The 16,648-nt window shown below is 34.4% G+C and overlaps 1 protein-coding gene across 1 annotated transcript; it reads left to right on the forward strand.

Moving 5' to 3' along the window:
- The first annotated feature begins 479 nt into the window (after positions 1-479).
- LOC149944505 (uncharacterized) lies at positions 480-4,400 on the forward strand. The gene is made up of 6 exons (XM_090176377.1): positions 480-742; positions 1,052-1,177; positions 1,242-1,329; positions 1,508-1,612; positions 1,884-1,999; positions 4,303-4,400. The coding sequence occupies exons 2-6, from the start codon at positions 1,084-1,086 to the stop codon at positions 4,398-4,400; spliced, it is 501 nt and encodes a 166-aa protein (XP_090032503.1). The 5' UTR covers positions 480-742; positions 1,052-1,083.
- Positions 4,401-16,648: the final 12,248 nt, after the last annotated feature.

The raw sequence follows: 16,648 nt of genomic DNA on the forward strand, positions 1-16,648 counted from the left end.
ATAATAAATTGCGGTTAAAACTTTTTGCATTATTGTAATCCTTGACAAATAATACATCTAAAAAAATAAACAAAACCCAAAAAAAAACAAAAGTACCTATTGTTAAAAATAGCCAAATAGGACATAAAGGACATATTTCATTGCACGAGGGTAAATAAATTTTCATGCTTTTTAATAATTGAAATAAGGGCCATGGCCGTTTCGAGATCTGCTTCGCGCTCATAGCGGCCCAGGCGATCGTACGAAAATCGCGTATGGGAAATTAGTTCAAAAACTTCTCACATCGTTTTCTGGCGCTAGTCTAGCCCCCCCTTGAGAAAATTCGCAGCCATGTTATCGAATGGGAGGAACTGCGCGGAACTTTGGAATTTCAATTATTATCGCGTAATGTGTAATTTTTTGTAAAATATTTTTTTTGTAATATTTAAGTTAATTAATAATAAAAAGTTAAACACCTCTTGAGATTTTTTAACGCAAAGTAAAGTTTTGAAAAACGTTATTAAAATTTGGTCATTCTGGAGCCAGAAGTCGCCGTCGACGTTTTCTGTATATAAATGTAAACATAAACACGTGGTTCTCCTTACAGCTGTAATTTTGCTATGTAGTAACTTCCAGAGGCCTTTGTTTTGTATTAATGTTTAAAAATTTATTTTAATTAAAGTAGTGAAATAAATGAATTTTAATTAACTAACTGACACTTGGAAGATCACTATGAATGAAAATAGTGATGGAAACTTGGAAGGTATTTAAATCTGATAAATATAATAAACCAATGTGAATTTCCCACTGAATGATACACGACTAAAAATTTAGAAAACTAAAATTTACAACTTGAGTACTTTTCAAGAAAGAGGCTTATGCACAAGTTCTTTCACTTTCTCAAATTTTGCGGACAGAGTTTTGGTAATATTTGTGATAATTGGAAGTACGACCTTTCAACAAATTAAATCAGCAATTTCATTCGGTGATTATTATTCAAATCACATTGGATGTAAGGGCATAGAGCAATTTTTGGCCACAAGTGGATTTCAATGTTTTTTTAAAATGGCAGGTGAATCCCGGAGATAGGGTACAGCTCTCTCTATGAATGTTGTTACTATAGCCATTAACATGATAAAGCTTTGCTGCGGATACCTAAGGTTTCCTCTGTCGGACAATTTTATCAATCCAACTAATGGTGAGTCAGAATTAGGCTGTGATACATTTTCAAGGCACAATTCGCAAAAATGTTTTTCCTCTAGGATTTGTACTACATAACCAGCCAAGTATGCGATACTTGCTAGCCGTAAGGTGCATCTCTGTGTATCTGGGTACTCATAACTTCAGATGGTAACGTAACTTCATTGCCGTTAAAAATAGTTGAAAATCCATCGAGTCTAGTATCAATCATGGCTGATAGATCTGTGAAGCTGTCTTGGGGAACGTTAGATGTTTTAGGTTTTGTTAATGATATAGTGCCTCTCTTAAGGTAGGATTCCAAACTGAATATAGTTTCTCTTGCATCAAGCATGTCATTCCCTCCAGCCATTTTCCTGAGAATGCTGAAAAACATTTCAATAGCATCGCTCGTTAAATTTCTTGTCAAGACAAACTGGAAACCAGATTTAAGGAGGTATGACACGCAAGATATTGTAGACAATGAAGTTATTCTAATAGATATTATAGATTCATATGTTTCCTTTGTCAATATTTTCTTTAATTTGCGGATCTTTAGACCTTGATAGTAATCACTTTCCTTAAAATGTCCCACTACAAACAAATCTTGCGTGATGCGTAAGCTTCATTGACCCCAAAATCTTTTCTAGATATGTTCTTAGTCCATAATTTGCATAAACTTTCATCAACTGGAAACTGATGAAATTATACATTGATATTCTACTTAGATTCACAAAATGGAACACAACAAATTTTTGTGGTGGACATTTTTGCAAATTAAAAATAGGCAATATTTTAAAACTTAAGTTTGAAAAATGTGAACTTAATTTAAAGAATAATAAAGGTATTTATTAAATAATATTGTGGTTATTTATTTAAAATTCTGATAAAAAATGCGAATACTGGTTTGAAAATTGTGAAAAACAAAAGAAACTTTGGTTAGGCTTAGCAATTAACTAATAAAACTCAATATAAGCATATTACTTTAATTAAATAAATGTTTTAAATGAAAACTTATTAGATAAAGATCAAATCATAAGATGTATATCCCAAACTTTCCAGAAGTTTTTGAAAAACAATGCAAAAAGGATTAACTAGTTGAATTTACCGCCATAGAAAACTATTAAATATCCCGCTAATTTTTTACATTTAAGGGGGGGCTCAGACAGCGCTCCTAGTGTTAAAAGAAGGTATTCGCGGAAATACATAGGAGAGGAAATCTTTGCCTGGGCCGCTATGAGCGCGAAGCAGATCTCGAGACGGCCGTGTAAGGGCAAAAGTGAAGAACAGCCCACCCCCCCTCCTTTTTTTTGGTTTTTTATTTTCTTAGATGAAAGCCCAGTGTGTAAGGAGTAAAAAGGTATTTTTTTTTAGTTACCGCAAATGAGAATTAGTTAAGTTAACTCATTTTGAAAACCGTCAATTTCAATGCATTTTCGACAATAGTTTAATGCGAGTTCTATACTTTTTCTCCCGAGATAGAGCAGTGGTAGTGTAGACTATACTTAGCTCTTACAAATAAGGGATTTGGGTGTGAACTTAATATGTCAATGATATGTACCTCAAAGAACGGGATTTCTTAACAATGCAAAAAGTTTTAACCGCAATTTATTTTTTAAAAAGATATGATCAATGTAAAATTGTTACTTGCCAGCAATTTTTACAACGGGAAATACGACATATTTCGAGATTTGTTTGTTTATTTGATGACGTAAGACTGATGAGGAGGACGATCCTTTAAATATTTAGATTTTAATACGTTTTGGAGAACGTAGGACTGATGACGAAAAAGGAAAAGGGTGCAATGCAGAACAGTACTAACTTTTAAGGGTTGGGAATTTTTCTCGTATTTCAACGCATTTTAGGTTTTTTTTAACCATACTATGACTTCTGTGTGATGTTGGCTTATACAACGTCGAATGTACTCTAAGTATTGGCGCCTAACGGCGCCGCGCACTCACGTCGCTCGAGCGCTGGGGGCGCGCGGCGCCTCCCCAACCCCATACTAAATAAAGCTATGGGCCAACTATAACGCAACCTAGAGGACAGCACCAAGTCTGACGCATCAAGTATCTTAAACCCGAAAACAATAAACAAAACCAAAAGTACCTATTCTTCAAAATAGCCCAAAGGACTTCGTTAACACGTGTGAAAAATCTACAATTTCAAAGCAATTGCGAGGGTAAGAAAAGTTCTTATCGACTGAATCTCAACTTGTGCAATCGAAAACAGAATATTGGTGCCTGACGGCGCCACCCCAACCCCATTCTTGCTATCACGATGGGCCGTCTGTAACGTGACCTAGAGGACAGTACCTAGCCATAACGCATCAAGTTTTGTCCAAATACGCGGAAAACTAAAATAGTTAATTGATGTTCAATTGTTCACATTGGCCCAAATAATTAATCGATATTCAATTAGTATAGACCAAAATGAGAGTTTGTTTTCATGTGTCCTACTCTATCTCGGGGTAGAACAGCCAGTGAAATCTCCGGATAATACCAGTGAAAAATCACATTCCCGATAACTTTTTATTTACATGTTCGCGGATAATAATTAATACACCATTAAATTCAGCGTAAAAAAATGCTATCAATAAATCGAAAAAAAAAAACGAAAAATAATAGGGGGGGGGGGGGGCTATTCTTCACATTACCCGAAATAAGTCATTGATTGGTTGAATTAATTACTAAAGCAAAAGTTAAACTTTTTTATTACTTATGTATATTTGAAAACCTTTTTATGGTTTGTTGATGGCGAAAAAGTCAGTTATGGTGGTGGTGTAGTCTAGAGAGTGGTTATATTTTTGTTGCTTTTACATTGAAATTAAGAGTTAATTTCAGTAATTAATATTTTTAATGGGAAAATCGCTTGCATGAAAACCTAAAAAAGGTTTGTTGATGGTAGCAAAGTCTGTTATAGTGGTGTAGTCTAGAGAGCAGTTATGTTTTTGTTGATTAGAAATTGAAATTATGAGTTAATTTCAGTATTTAATACTTTTAATTGGAAAATCTCTTGCGTGATGTCATTTAAGATTTTATTGACCAAAGATTTAGTAATTAGTAAGAATACTTCTTTAATTTGTTTCTATATTTGCTTACATTAATTAAATAATTATAATTGACCAAAATGTTTTAAATTTTGAAGGTGCTGTACGAGTAAACAACTGCTACATAAAAGCCCAGGAAACGGATATTGAAGAGATCATTAAGGAATGGTTGAAACAAGCGACCAGTAGAATTTAAAGCTCGATCAAGGGCAAAGGTAAAAAACAAAACAAAACCTTAAACGCTGAACAACAAGGAAAACAACAAGAACAATGAGGATTGCGAAAAGTAATCATCTTGTTAACATTTTTAATTTCATTTGACAAAATCGCCTGTAAAGTTTATTTGGATAATTTTTAATCAAAGGAAAACTAATTCGTCAATAATTGTACCACTATCCCACTACAATAAATATTTTATTATACGATATTTCGTTATGAACTGGTTTCTTAAACAGTAGAAAAATATTAATAACGCCTAATTTTATCGTTTTTTTTCGATGTCAAATAATCACCGCATAATATTTGTCAGCAACTATTAGACAAGTGTTTGATTGGTGTTGAGGAAGTGTAAGTATGGTGTTGAGGAAGTGTAAGTAGGGTGTTAAGGAAGTGAAAGTAGGGTGTTGAGGAAGTGTAAGTGGTGTTTTGAGGAAGTGTAAGTAGGGTGTTGAGGAAGTGTATAATAAATGTTTGGGTGGTGTTATTTAAGTGTAAGGTTGGTGTTCGAATGGCATTATTCTAGTGTAAGGTTGGTGTTCGAATGGTGTTATTCTAGTGTTAACAAGGGTAACATTGGTGGTTTAAAGGTGGTAAGATAGTGTAAAGTCAGTATTTAAAAGGTGTTGAATAGGTGTTATAACTCGTGTATCTCACGTGGATAATAAATGCGTACACACGTGATTTAGGCGGACATGATCCATCGTCGACACACGTGGATGTAACACGTGAAATAAACTATTTCAAAACTCGTGAACAACACGTGATTTTGCTACCTGGGTTACCTTGTCAATTTAATTTATAAGGAAAAACGCCATTTTATTTATAAAACTCAAAGCCGCCTGGTGATTACCTCCGGTACACCCTTTTTTTTTTCAAAACCGTCATATTAGTAAGAACCAAAGAAAAGTGCCCGTTGTTTTTGAACTGTCGCAGTATGATTTATCATCAAAATAACATGGGTACAATGAGAAGTGGAGTACTTCCCAAAAGGGTTTATTATGAACTTCTGCTACTACGTGAAATCAAAATATTTGACCCGAAATCCTTTGAATTTTTATTAGATTTGGTGATATATACGTATTACACTTTTCAAAATAAAATAATTTTCATTGTTGCATAGTTTCTTTAGAAAATTAGAATTAATGGATGGAAATCACGCGCGCTTTATATTATTTCCCAAATTTCCTATCAGCATAAGTAACATAATTCGTCGTAAGTATGAAACGTCCCGGATTGCAATCACCTACGCTCGCTTTATCATCATTTTTCGTCAAATCTAGACATATTTAAAACTTTAAAATATATTACTTTCGTATATATTATTAATTGGAAACATAAATGTTGTTATAAACAATAGTCGCATTATCGTTGGTGGATATATTTTTGAAATTTGAGTTTTCTTTCACGATTTTATCGCATGGTTGGCAAAACCCGGCAAAAACTTGATGTTAGCAGGCACCCCAAAACCTTTTTTTGCCGGGACATGTGGCAAAAACTGGTAAGACCGGTAAAAATGGAAAAAGCTCTTTTCATGCTAAATTAATCATTGATATATCTATTAAGTGACTAATTTGGTCATTGCAAATAGGAGAGATGCAAAAAAGGCAGAAGAAGAGTGAATAGAATAGAAGAATATACTGCTCTTAATAAAAGCAGTATAAATTCAATAAAAAATAATAAAAGCTTTTTATTATTTTTTATTTAATTTTGCCACTAGAGGTGGGAAAAACCATGGAAATACGATTTTCCACACTGATTTTAACAGGAAAACAATGGGTGGAAAAATATAGGTTTTTCCACCCTTGGCAAAATCGTGCCAACCCTTTTTTATCTACACAAACCTTAATTTTCCAAGTATTATTCGATTGATTGAATTGGAATTTAGCCCACCAATAATACAAAACTAATCCACAAACGCTTCTAAATTTCCGGATAGTAGATTTGCTAATTAATTTGTCTACTAACAAGGAGACTACCCGAGGTGGTTATGACTGATTATGTTGAAACTCGGGGCTAGACCTTATGGTAGTATGAAAATTGCCAAAGGAAAAAGTTGCAATGGGCTTTAGTTTTCCCATGGCAACCGAAAAGGTTTTTGATCTCTCAAAACAAAAAAATCTTCATTTAAAAAAGCATAGGATTTTCTCGGTTTCACAGGTACTAATTACTTAAAAAGTTTAATAAATAAAATTTTCTTAAATTACCAGGTACTAATTACTAATAATAATAATAATCATCATCAGCTAGGCTAATACCCAAGGCACCACCTTAGCCCTAAGCCATCAAACGATTTTAAAGCCATTAATTCAGGTGGCCCGGTTACAAAGCGTAGGAGGGTGGTGGAAAACCCTTCATGCCACGCGAGCCATCAGCTCCCTACACTCACTATTACCGTTAACCTAGACAAGTTTTATGTTACTTAAGTTAATATTATAATATCACTTCGTAACCTCACAGCTATGGTTCTAGATTGATCCTTTAAGGTCCACAAAATCGCTTGAAAAATTCGGAATGCATTTTATGAAGCTACACCTCTTCCGCGAAGTGGTTCAGAGACGCCTTGTCCCATTCCCAAATCACGTGACTCTAAAGCCCCACCCACAAATTTCTAACGATTCCGTGACTCTTTAATATCACTTTTTCTTGTTTGATACTACTATAAGTAACATAATAACAATAAGTAAGATACTTTCCCTTTTTAGTTCCACATCTATATGTATATATAGAGTGGGACTATTGTTTTCGTTAGAATGTTGTGAAGTGTCGGCGTCGGCGTCGTCGGCGTCGACGTCGTCGTCCACATTTGCAACATCTTCCATATCTTTTGAACGGGGTGACAAAACCCCACCGTTTTTTCTAAGAATGCTTAATATGGTTGCCACTATCTGCACAACCAAGTTTCACGGGTTAAATTTAGTTAGCGGCGCTCTGCCAGCCCCTTCTATCCGACCCCCCTTAGGCACTTTTAAAAAAAATACGCATTCTTATTTTAAAAATACGCAGTCTTATAATTTTGGATACGATTGACTTTTAAATTCCGTTTAAGTTTTAATCTATGTAACCGCTATACCTCTACAATGTGCGTACGTTTCAGCTCTGTCGTGGAAACAGGGGGCGCAAAAGCCCCCATTTTTCCGATTATAGCCGTTGATTTACGCACGCTGATTATTACCCAACTGAGTGACTTAAAAATTTAATTTCTTTTTTAAATTACGTATTTACTTTAGCTCTGATGGGTTGCCAGGTTTCGGTGCCCTAGAAAAATTAGTGGCCCTTGGGCGCCGCATAAACCACATTACCGCTGACGTTCGTTTTTGTCTTACGCAGAGTGCGTGATTTACGTATCGAAGCCGCGTATGGCCAGAAGAAATAAATAAGTGTGACACTTAGAGTGCGTGTTTTACGTATCGAAGCCGCGTATGGCCAGAAGTAACAAATAAGTGTGACACTTACTTATCGAAGCCGCGTATGGCCAGAAGTAACAAATAAGTGTGACACTTACTTATCGAAGCCGTGTATGGCCTCAAGTAACAAATAAGTTTGGCACTTAATTATCGAAGCCGTGTATGACCAGAAGTAACAAATAAGTGTGCGATTTTAGGTATAAATTTGAAACTTGATGAAGTTATTAGGATGGGTATTGCGGATATTTTACCAGAATTAATTTTAATTTAACCAAGGCTTAGCATGCTTTGCCCTAATTTTAACGCTATTCACGTGCGGTTTGAGGTATAACTTTGAAACTTGATATAGTTATCAGGGTTGGTATTCTGGATAGTTTACCAGAATTAATTTTAATTTAACCAAGGCTTAGTATGCTTTGGCCTAATTTTATCGCTATTCGCGTGCGGTTTGAGGAATATTTTTGAAACTTGATTAAGTTATTAGGATGGTCATTGCTGATATTTTAACAGACTTAATTTTAATTTAACCAAGGCTTAACTTATTTTGGTCTAATTTTAACGCTATTCGCGTGCGATTTGAGGTATAACTTTGAAACTTGATATAGTTATCAGGGTTCGTATTGCGGATATTTTACCAGACTTAATTTTAATTTAACCAAGGCTTCGCTGGTTTTGGTCTAATTTTAACTCTATTCGCGTGCAATTTGAGGTATAACTTTGAAACTGGATGTAGTTATTAGGATGGCCATTGCTGATATTTTACCAGACTTAATTTTAATTTAACCAAGGCTTAGCTTGTTTTTTCCTAATTTTAACGCTATTCGCGTGCGATTTGATTTATAACTTTGAAACTGGATGTAGTTATTAGGATGGCCATTGCTGATATTTTACCAGACTTAATTTTATTTTAACCAAGGCTTAGCTGGTTTTGGTCTAATTTTAACGCTATTCGCGGGCGATTTGAGGTATAACTTTGAAACTGGATGTAGTTATTAGGATGGTCATTGCTGATATTTTACCAGACTTAATTTTAATTTAACCAAGGCTTAGCTTGTTTTGGCCTAATTTTAACGCTATTCGCGTGCGATTTGAAACTTGATGTAGGTATTAGGATAGGTATTGCGGATATTTTACCAGACTTAATTTTAAATTAACGAAGGCTTAGCATTTTTACGCAGTCTTGACTGGATTTGAGATACGGGGCTCAAACTTTTAATACATTTAAGAAGCTGAAGTCTGACCCTATGTTTAACTCTTTTAACCCGCGCCAAGGGTTAGTGAGCGTATGCGAATTTTCTTCGTAGTTCCTAGTGGATTTGAGATACGGAGCTCAAACTTACAATACAGATAAAGAAGCTTACGTCTGACGTAATGCTTAACCTTTTGACACGCGCCAAGGCTTAGAGAATAATTAATTAATTCATCCATGTGGAACTAATATTACGGCCTTGGCCGACTTGTTTAACACTAATTTCCTGACCGAACTATTTTCGAACTTGACATTCTCGCCTAGCTCCGATTTGGATTTGCACTCGAATTGAGTAGCGTGTTATCGGTCTTGGTATTAGCACATTTCGCCTTGAGAATATTTAGACACTAGGGGGCTTAATGCGGAAAATTAAACCTTGATTACGGAATAGATCTGAAAATCATTTCTGTTCTATTTTTTTCTAATTGACATAGTTATTTTTTATGTTTCATAAGATACTACGAATTTCAACTCCCAGATTCCCTCGCCCTTAGCAACTAGTATTTTGATCCAATTCTCAATTTATCCGTAGTTGGATCACGTGACTGTGACGTCAGTTGACACGAGCTTAAACATATTAATCCCAAACCACCTGATGTACAAAACTACTTAGAGATATTTGTAATCGCTCTGTTACTCTGTAAAATATGAGCTTTCCCCCTCAGCTGCGGGTCTACGTGTAAGTCAACATTTACCGGAGTCGATCTCTGCAGTACGTATTTCTTTCGAAACGAACTTCTTTATCGGTTGAGCCGACCGGAAATAGATGGAATTGCCCGGGAGTATAAAAAAAAGTTCGCTATTTCGTGCGAAACATAAAAAAGAGAACGATTCTAGAAACACTATTTGTTCTGAAATTCGTTTTTCAACAAATATTTCAGCGGCGAATCTTCGTAAAAATCGGAATTTCGGAGGAGGAAGCTAGACCCAGATAAGGGACTTTTTCCCCACCTGCAAAAAAAAACACTGTTTCGGACCACGGGACGGTATCTGTCTGCTCTCGCGTGGGCCAACCTCGCGTGTCTTCGAACCCACGTGCCGAGTTGTCAGCTAACTCGTTTCCCGCCTAAATTGGCCGAGTTAAAACATTGCATCGAACTACAAGAGCAGATGTTAAGTATAAACTAAATCAGCGTGCTGGCAGAAATTGTCATTTCGTTGGTCCTTAAATTTGGAAAGGACAGTTTAATTTAAAATAAAATGTTACTTAATTATTATTTGCTAAATCAATAATTATTAATCTCTGACCCATTAAATCATGATTAACTCTTAATTTATTACTAATAATTAAATTATTTTAGTTGTTAATTTATTACTAATAATTAAATTATTATAATTGTTAATTATTACTAATAGTTTTCTTCCAAAATAACAAACCTTTCTTGAAATATTTTTATTATTAAAGGGAATATAACCTCAGGTATTTGGTGTGGAACACCAACGTTTGCAGCTCTGGCCGCTCTTGCCTCTGGCTTTAGAAATGTTTGGCGCCACTGTACAGGGTAATTTGATAAATTGAATGGGTCTTCCATAAAGATTGCTTTGCCGGTTATATTCCCTTTAATAATTATTGCAAAAATGCAGAAATGTAATATAATTATTGCAAAAATGCAGAAATGTAATAAAATTATTACAAAAATGCAGTAATGTAAAATAATCATCGTAAGAATGCAGTAATGTAAAATAATCATCGCAAGAATGCAGAAATGTAATATAATTAACGGAAATATGCATAAATGAGATATAATGATTGGGAGAATGCAGAAATGTAAAATATTCATCGCAAGAATTTATAAATAAATTAAAATTATCACAAATATGCATAAATGCGATATAATAATCGGGAGAATGCAGAAATGTAATACAATTATCGCAAGAATGCAGAAATGTAATATAATTATTGCAAAAATGCAGAAATGTAATAAAATTATTACAAAAATGCAGTAATGTAAAATAATCATCGTAAGAATGCAGTAATGTAAAATAATCATCGCAAGAATGCAGAAATGTAATATAATTAACGGAAATATGCATAAATGAGATATAATGATTGGGAGAATGCAGAAATGTAAAATATTCATCGCAAGAATTTATAAATAAATTAAAATTATCACAAATATGCATAAATGCGATATAATAATCGGGAGAATGCAGAAATGTAATACAATTATCGCAAGAATGCAGAAATGTAATATAATTATAGCAAAAATGCAGAAATGTAATAAAATTATTACAAAAATGCAGTAATGTAAAATAATCATCGTAAGAATGCAGTAATGTAAAATAATCATCGCAAGAATGCAGAAATGTAATATAATTAACGGAAATATGCATAAATGAGATATAATGATTGGGAGAATGCAGAAATGTAAAATATTCATCGCAAGAATTTATAAATAAATTAAAATTATCACAAATATGCATAAATGCGATATAATAATCGGGAGAATGCAGAAATGTAATACAATTATCGCAAGAATGCAGAAATGTAATATAATTATTGCAAAAATGCAGAAATGTAATAAAATTATTACAAAAATGCAGTAATGTAAAATAATCATCGTAAGAATGCAGTAATGTAAAATAATCATCGCAAGAATGCAGAAATGTAATATAATTAACGGAAATATGCATAAATGAGATATAATGATTGGGAGAATGCAGAAATGTAAAATATTCATCGCAAGAATTTATAAATAAATTAAAATTATCACAAATATGCATAAATGCGATATAATAATCGGGAGAATGCAGAAATGTAATACAATTATCGCAAGAATGCAGAAATGTAATATAATTATTGCAAAAATGCAGAAATGTAATAAAATTATTACAAAAATGCAGTAATGTAAAATAATCATCGTAAGAATGCAGTAATGTAAAATAATCATCGCAAGAATGCAGAAATGTAATATAATTAACGGAAATATGCATAAATGAGATATAATGATTGGGAGAATGCAGAAATGTAAAATATTCATCGCAAGAATTTATAAATAAATTAAAATTATCACAAATATGCATAAATGCGATATAATAATCGGGAGAATGCAGAAATGTAATACAATTATCGCAAGAATGCAGAAATGTAATATAATTATAGCAAGAATGCAGAAATGTAATATAATTATCGGAAATATGCAGAAATGTAATATAATTATCGCAAGAATGCAGAAATGTAATATAATTATAGCAAGAATGCATACATGCGATATAATAATCGGGGAAATGCAGAAATGTAATACAATTATCGCAAGAATGCAGAAATGTAATATAATATCGCAAGAATGCAGAAATGTAATATAATTGTCGGAAATATGCAGAAATGCAATATAATTATGGCAAAAATTCAGAAATGTATCATGATTTATGGTGTTAAATTTTTTGATTCAGTTGGGAGATTTCCGACCCTATTTCGGCGGGAGAATGATCTTTCCTGCCTGGCAACCCTGCGGAGGGAAAAGGGAAGTCTCTTTATTTTTCCGCCGAGAATTCGCGTCCGTTCTACTAGATCCGGCTCAGGAGAGTATTGCAACGAATCAATTTTGACTAGATTAGGAGTCCCCCCGAAAGTTCGGCGTGTTCGGAGAGCACGTCTCGCTGTCGACATCTACCGTGAAATCAAATAATCGATTCCCTTGGCCAGGGAAAAAAATCGATATTCGAAGGGGCAATCCCTTCAAAAGCGCGGAATTTGCTTAGCAATATTCATTCACGAACGGGTGTCGGAGGCCGGGGAGGGCCCGCCGGGGCCCGCCGCCGACGCCTGACCGGTGATTGCAAAAAGAATAATCAGTTGGAGCGGAAGAAAGAATTTCTATCGAGTTTTTACTAATTAAAGTTGTTTTAATTGTCCCCAATAGTGTCGCATCGATCGTGCTTTGATCGTTTATCCAAAATGAATTAAAAGCAAACGCGTGAAAGGAAAAAAAAGAATCTAGTTAATTTATTTCAATAGATCTCTTTTAATTATAAATTTTTAATTAAAAGCTAATACCGACCTTCAAAAAAGTTTTGCCAAAAATCTAGTAGATTGTAAATTTTAACCCAATTTCAATACTATTGGGAATTTTTCCAGTAGCTTTCTGTGCAGTGACGTAGAATTAACGTTATTCTAAAAGAAAAGATTAGTACCACCTAGGATCAACAAACACTAGGAGAACGCCACCCGTTAAAAGTCGTGCAATTTCTTGTTTACAGTTTTCAGTGGTTAGACACTTTAGCGCCTGCTGCCGTCGGAAGGGGAACATTCGTAAATTGTCTTCCCCCTTTCCGTAAAACGTTCAGCGTAAAGGCTCGTCCAATGAAATTTGTACAAACCACTGCGTTAGCGTGTTTCAAGGCTAGCTGCTTTCTCCTTGTGTACTACCAGCGAGAAACGTTCGTGGCAAGTGCTCATATGCTTGTCCTAGCTACACCTTTACGCGCGCCAAGAGCACGTACCAAAAATATGTAGCAATTGCAAAAATGGCGCCCAGTAAAATGTTAACACGCGGATGATAAGGAAATGGCACGCTCATGAAAATCATAAATAGTATAAATATATTCTATTCTATTCTATAATGTTGTAGAAATCAACATGTAGTCTTTTATTTTGTACAGCAGTGGCTGCTTTGATTTTAAACGTGACTCAATCAATTACATTTGAAAACCAACATGTAGTCGATAATTTTGTACAGCAGTGGCTGTTTTGATTTCAAACGTGATTCAATCAAAATTTGTATATGAAAATCAACATGTAGTCGATAATTTTGTACAGCAGTGGCTGATTTGATTTCAAACGTGACTCAATCACTTATATTTTAAAATCAAAATCATAGATTAAATCACATAATTTATTTCAAAATAAATATTAATAAAAGTATTTAACTTTCAGTATTTTCTACGCATTGTCAATGTTTTACAGAGTGACTCTTCTGTCATTGGCTCATTTATACTATCATATTGTTCCCTATATCTTAAAGACTTTGAAGCGAGTGAATAACAGCTACATCGTTACAGAAACCTATTTTCACCTGATATTAAAAAATAAGTACAGCAACCATACACGGAAAATATCATGAATTTTTTAAAAAATTGCACGTGAACTGATTGGCGCGTTTATTTTTTCATGAGTAAATTTAACCACCAAAATCTTAGACCACACATGGTATTTCAAAATTTGAGCTCCATTACAGCACAGTTCCTTGATAGATCTAGTGACTTCCAAAATTGCATTAAAATCGGTGTACTTAGTCCTACGACAGTGACAACCATTTATTCATTTGTGTCGCTGATAGAGAAGCTCGGCTTCAAAAAGCAGTTGATCTACTGCCATTTTAACTACCTTACACCAACGCTAAATGCAACTTCAAACGAGATAGTTGTTCAACACATATAACTCCGCTTAGAACACCAAAAAAGGGATTGCACACTCAATGTTAAACCCGCGTTTCCAAAGCGTCTTATGTTTGCAAAGGTTTGAAATATTTCTACCCTAGCGACACGTGATCGGCTCTCAGCTCTTGAAGATTAATCACTTCAATGGAGGGGTTTCGATGGAAAAGCAAAAGATGTTTTAACCCTTTTTCGATACTCGGGGATGAAATTATCGGAAACTAGACCTTTAAGATTTTCGGATTTCAAAGTACGATTTTCTAGTCATTTCTGGTTTATTAAGCGAATTTTAAGAGTTCGAAACAGTTTTTCGGCGAGATATGGGGATTTTCAAGTCAATTTCAAGTTTTCTAAAATCATTTGCATCTAGAGTGTACGGGATTTTTACGAATGTCGGATCCCTCGGATTTTAGCCAACATTTCAGTTGACCAAAAGACGGAGCTCATCTTATTTGGAGAGCGGTAAAGTTGACGGTCGGCACTCGAGGTTTTCGAGATCTTTTTGTTTCGTTGCGAGTCATTAAACCCGCGAGAGAGAGAGAGATCATATTCCCATTTATCAGAGCGCGATGTTGCCGACATTAATACGTTCGACTAAAATAATTAAGGACTCCTTGTAGCGGCAACAATTCGCTTTCCACTCTGACTCCTGATTTGCATTTCGCCCCGTTTCGATCAGCTCTCTTTAGAAGGTGCATGGACTCTACACGGATAATCGTCGGCTTGTGGCGATGACGCCTTAAGTCCAAAGAACGCGTTTTCGAAACTCTGGAATTCAGCTGCGAAAAGGTGGGGTACTTATGGGTCTATAAAACCAGATCTTCACAATCTTCAGCGTGTTACATTTTTCCTTAGATCCATTCCTTAATGAACACACATTTTTGGTGCTGTTTCCTATCTAGTCAGTACGCGTAAGTTACTCTATTTTTTTAGTTATGTCGTCAATTTTACGTCACTTCACACATAACTATCAGTAATTAATAAACTGATGGAAACCTCGAAATTTTATAATAACTTTTTCCAGATAAATGTGTTTGTACTAATTTGGGATGTTTCTACTGAAATTTCATTAGATCTTCACAATAACTAAAATATGTTGAAATTTTAGGGATTTCGACCCGGAACGGCCACGTAAACCTTGTATGTTGAGTTTCGGAATTTCGACTGCATTACGGTTTTTTTCTTGAGCTTGCAATAATTGGGATTTAAAAAGCCTAAATAATTGTGAAATACATAACGTATTTTAGACATAATACTATGAATCGGAACATCTTTAGACAAAATATAAAAATCCGCACGGAACGGGCTTGTTTTTAGACATAATTTTGAACGGAACGGAACACTTTTAGTCTTAACCCAAACGGTCAGAAAGAAAGCATATTATTCGTAATACGAACTGAGTAAATTTGTGGGTTTATTCCAAAATATTTGCGTATCCCGTAGATAATATATTATTTACAGAACTAATACAAACGGAATGGAACGTTTCAGATATATAATTCGAAGAAAACAGAATATTTTTAGACCTAATCCAAACGGAATGGAACGTTTCAGATATAATTCGAAGAAAACAAAATATTTCTAGACATAATCCAAACGTAATGAAATACTTTAAGATATAATCCAAAGAGAACCTAATATTTTTAGGGTTAATCCAAACGGAATGGAACATTTTTAGATGTAATCAGAACACAACTGAATGGAACGGAATGGAACACTTTTAGATATGATCCAAAGAAAACGGAATATTTTTCGACCTAATCCAAACGGAATGGAATACTTTGAGATATTATCCAAAGATAACAGAATATTTCTAGGGTTAATCCAAACGGAAAGGAACTTTTTCAGATATAATCAGAACACAACTGAATAGAACGGAATGGAACACTTTTAGATATGATCCAAAGAAAAAAAGAATTTTTGTCGTAATGGAATACATTTTGACATAATTCGAACATAAAAGAACATTTTTAGATCAAAACCGAACGGAAAAGAATATCCCTGACCTGTTCTACCTATTGGGAATCTTACAATAGATGATTGGGCAAACAAATAGCTTTAAATCGAACTTGACTGGTTATTGCTTTTAAGCGGCGTAGAGCAGGTCGCGGGTTCCCTTTGTCGGCCGATGACACGTGGCCTCTTCGTAATGAGAATCCATTAACAGTGGTTTCATTTAAATATTTCAACCATTGA

The sequence above is a fragment of the Leiobunum rupestre genome, chromosome 5 (genome assembly GCF_980474605.1).
Source record: "Leiobunum rupestre chromosome 5, qqLeiRupe1.1.hap1, whole genome shotgun sequence".
In the NCBI taxonomy this organism is placed as follows: Eukaryota; Metazoa; Arthropoda; class Arachnida; order Opiliones; family Sclerosomatidae; genus Leiobunum; species Leiobunum rupestre.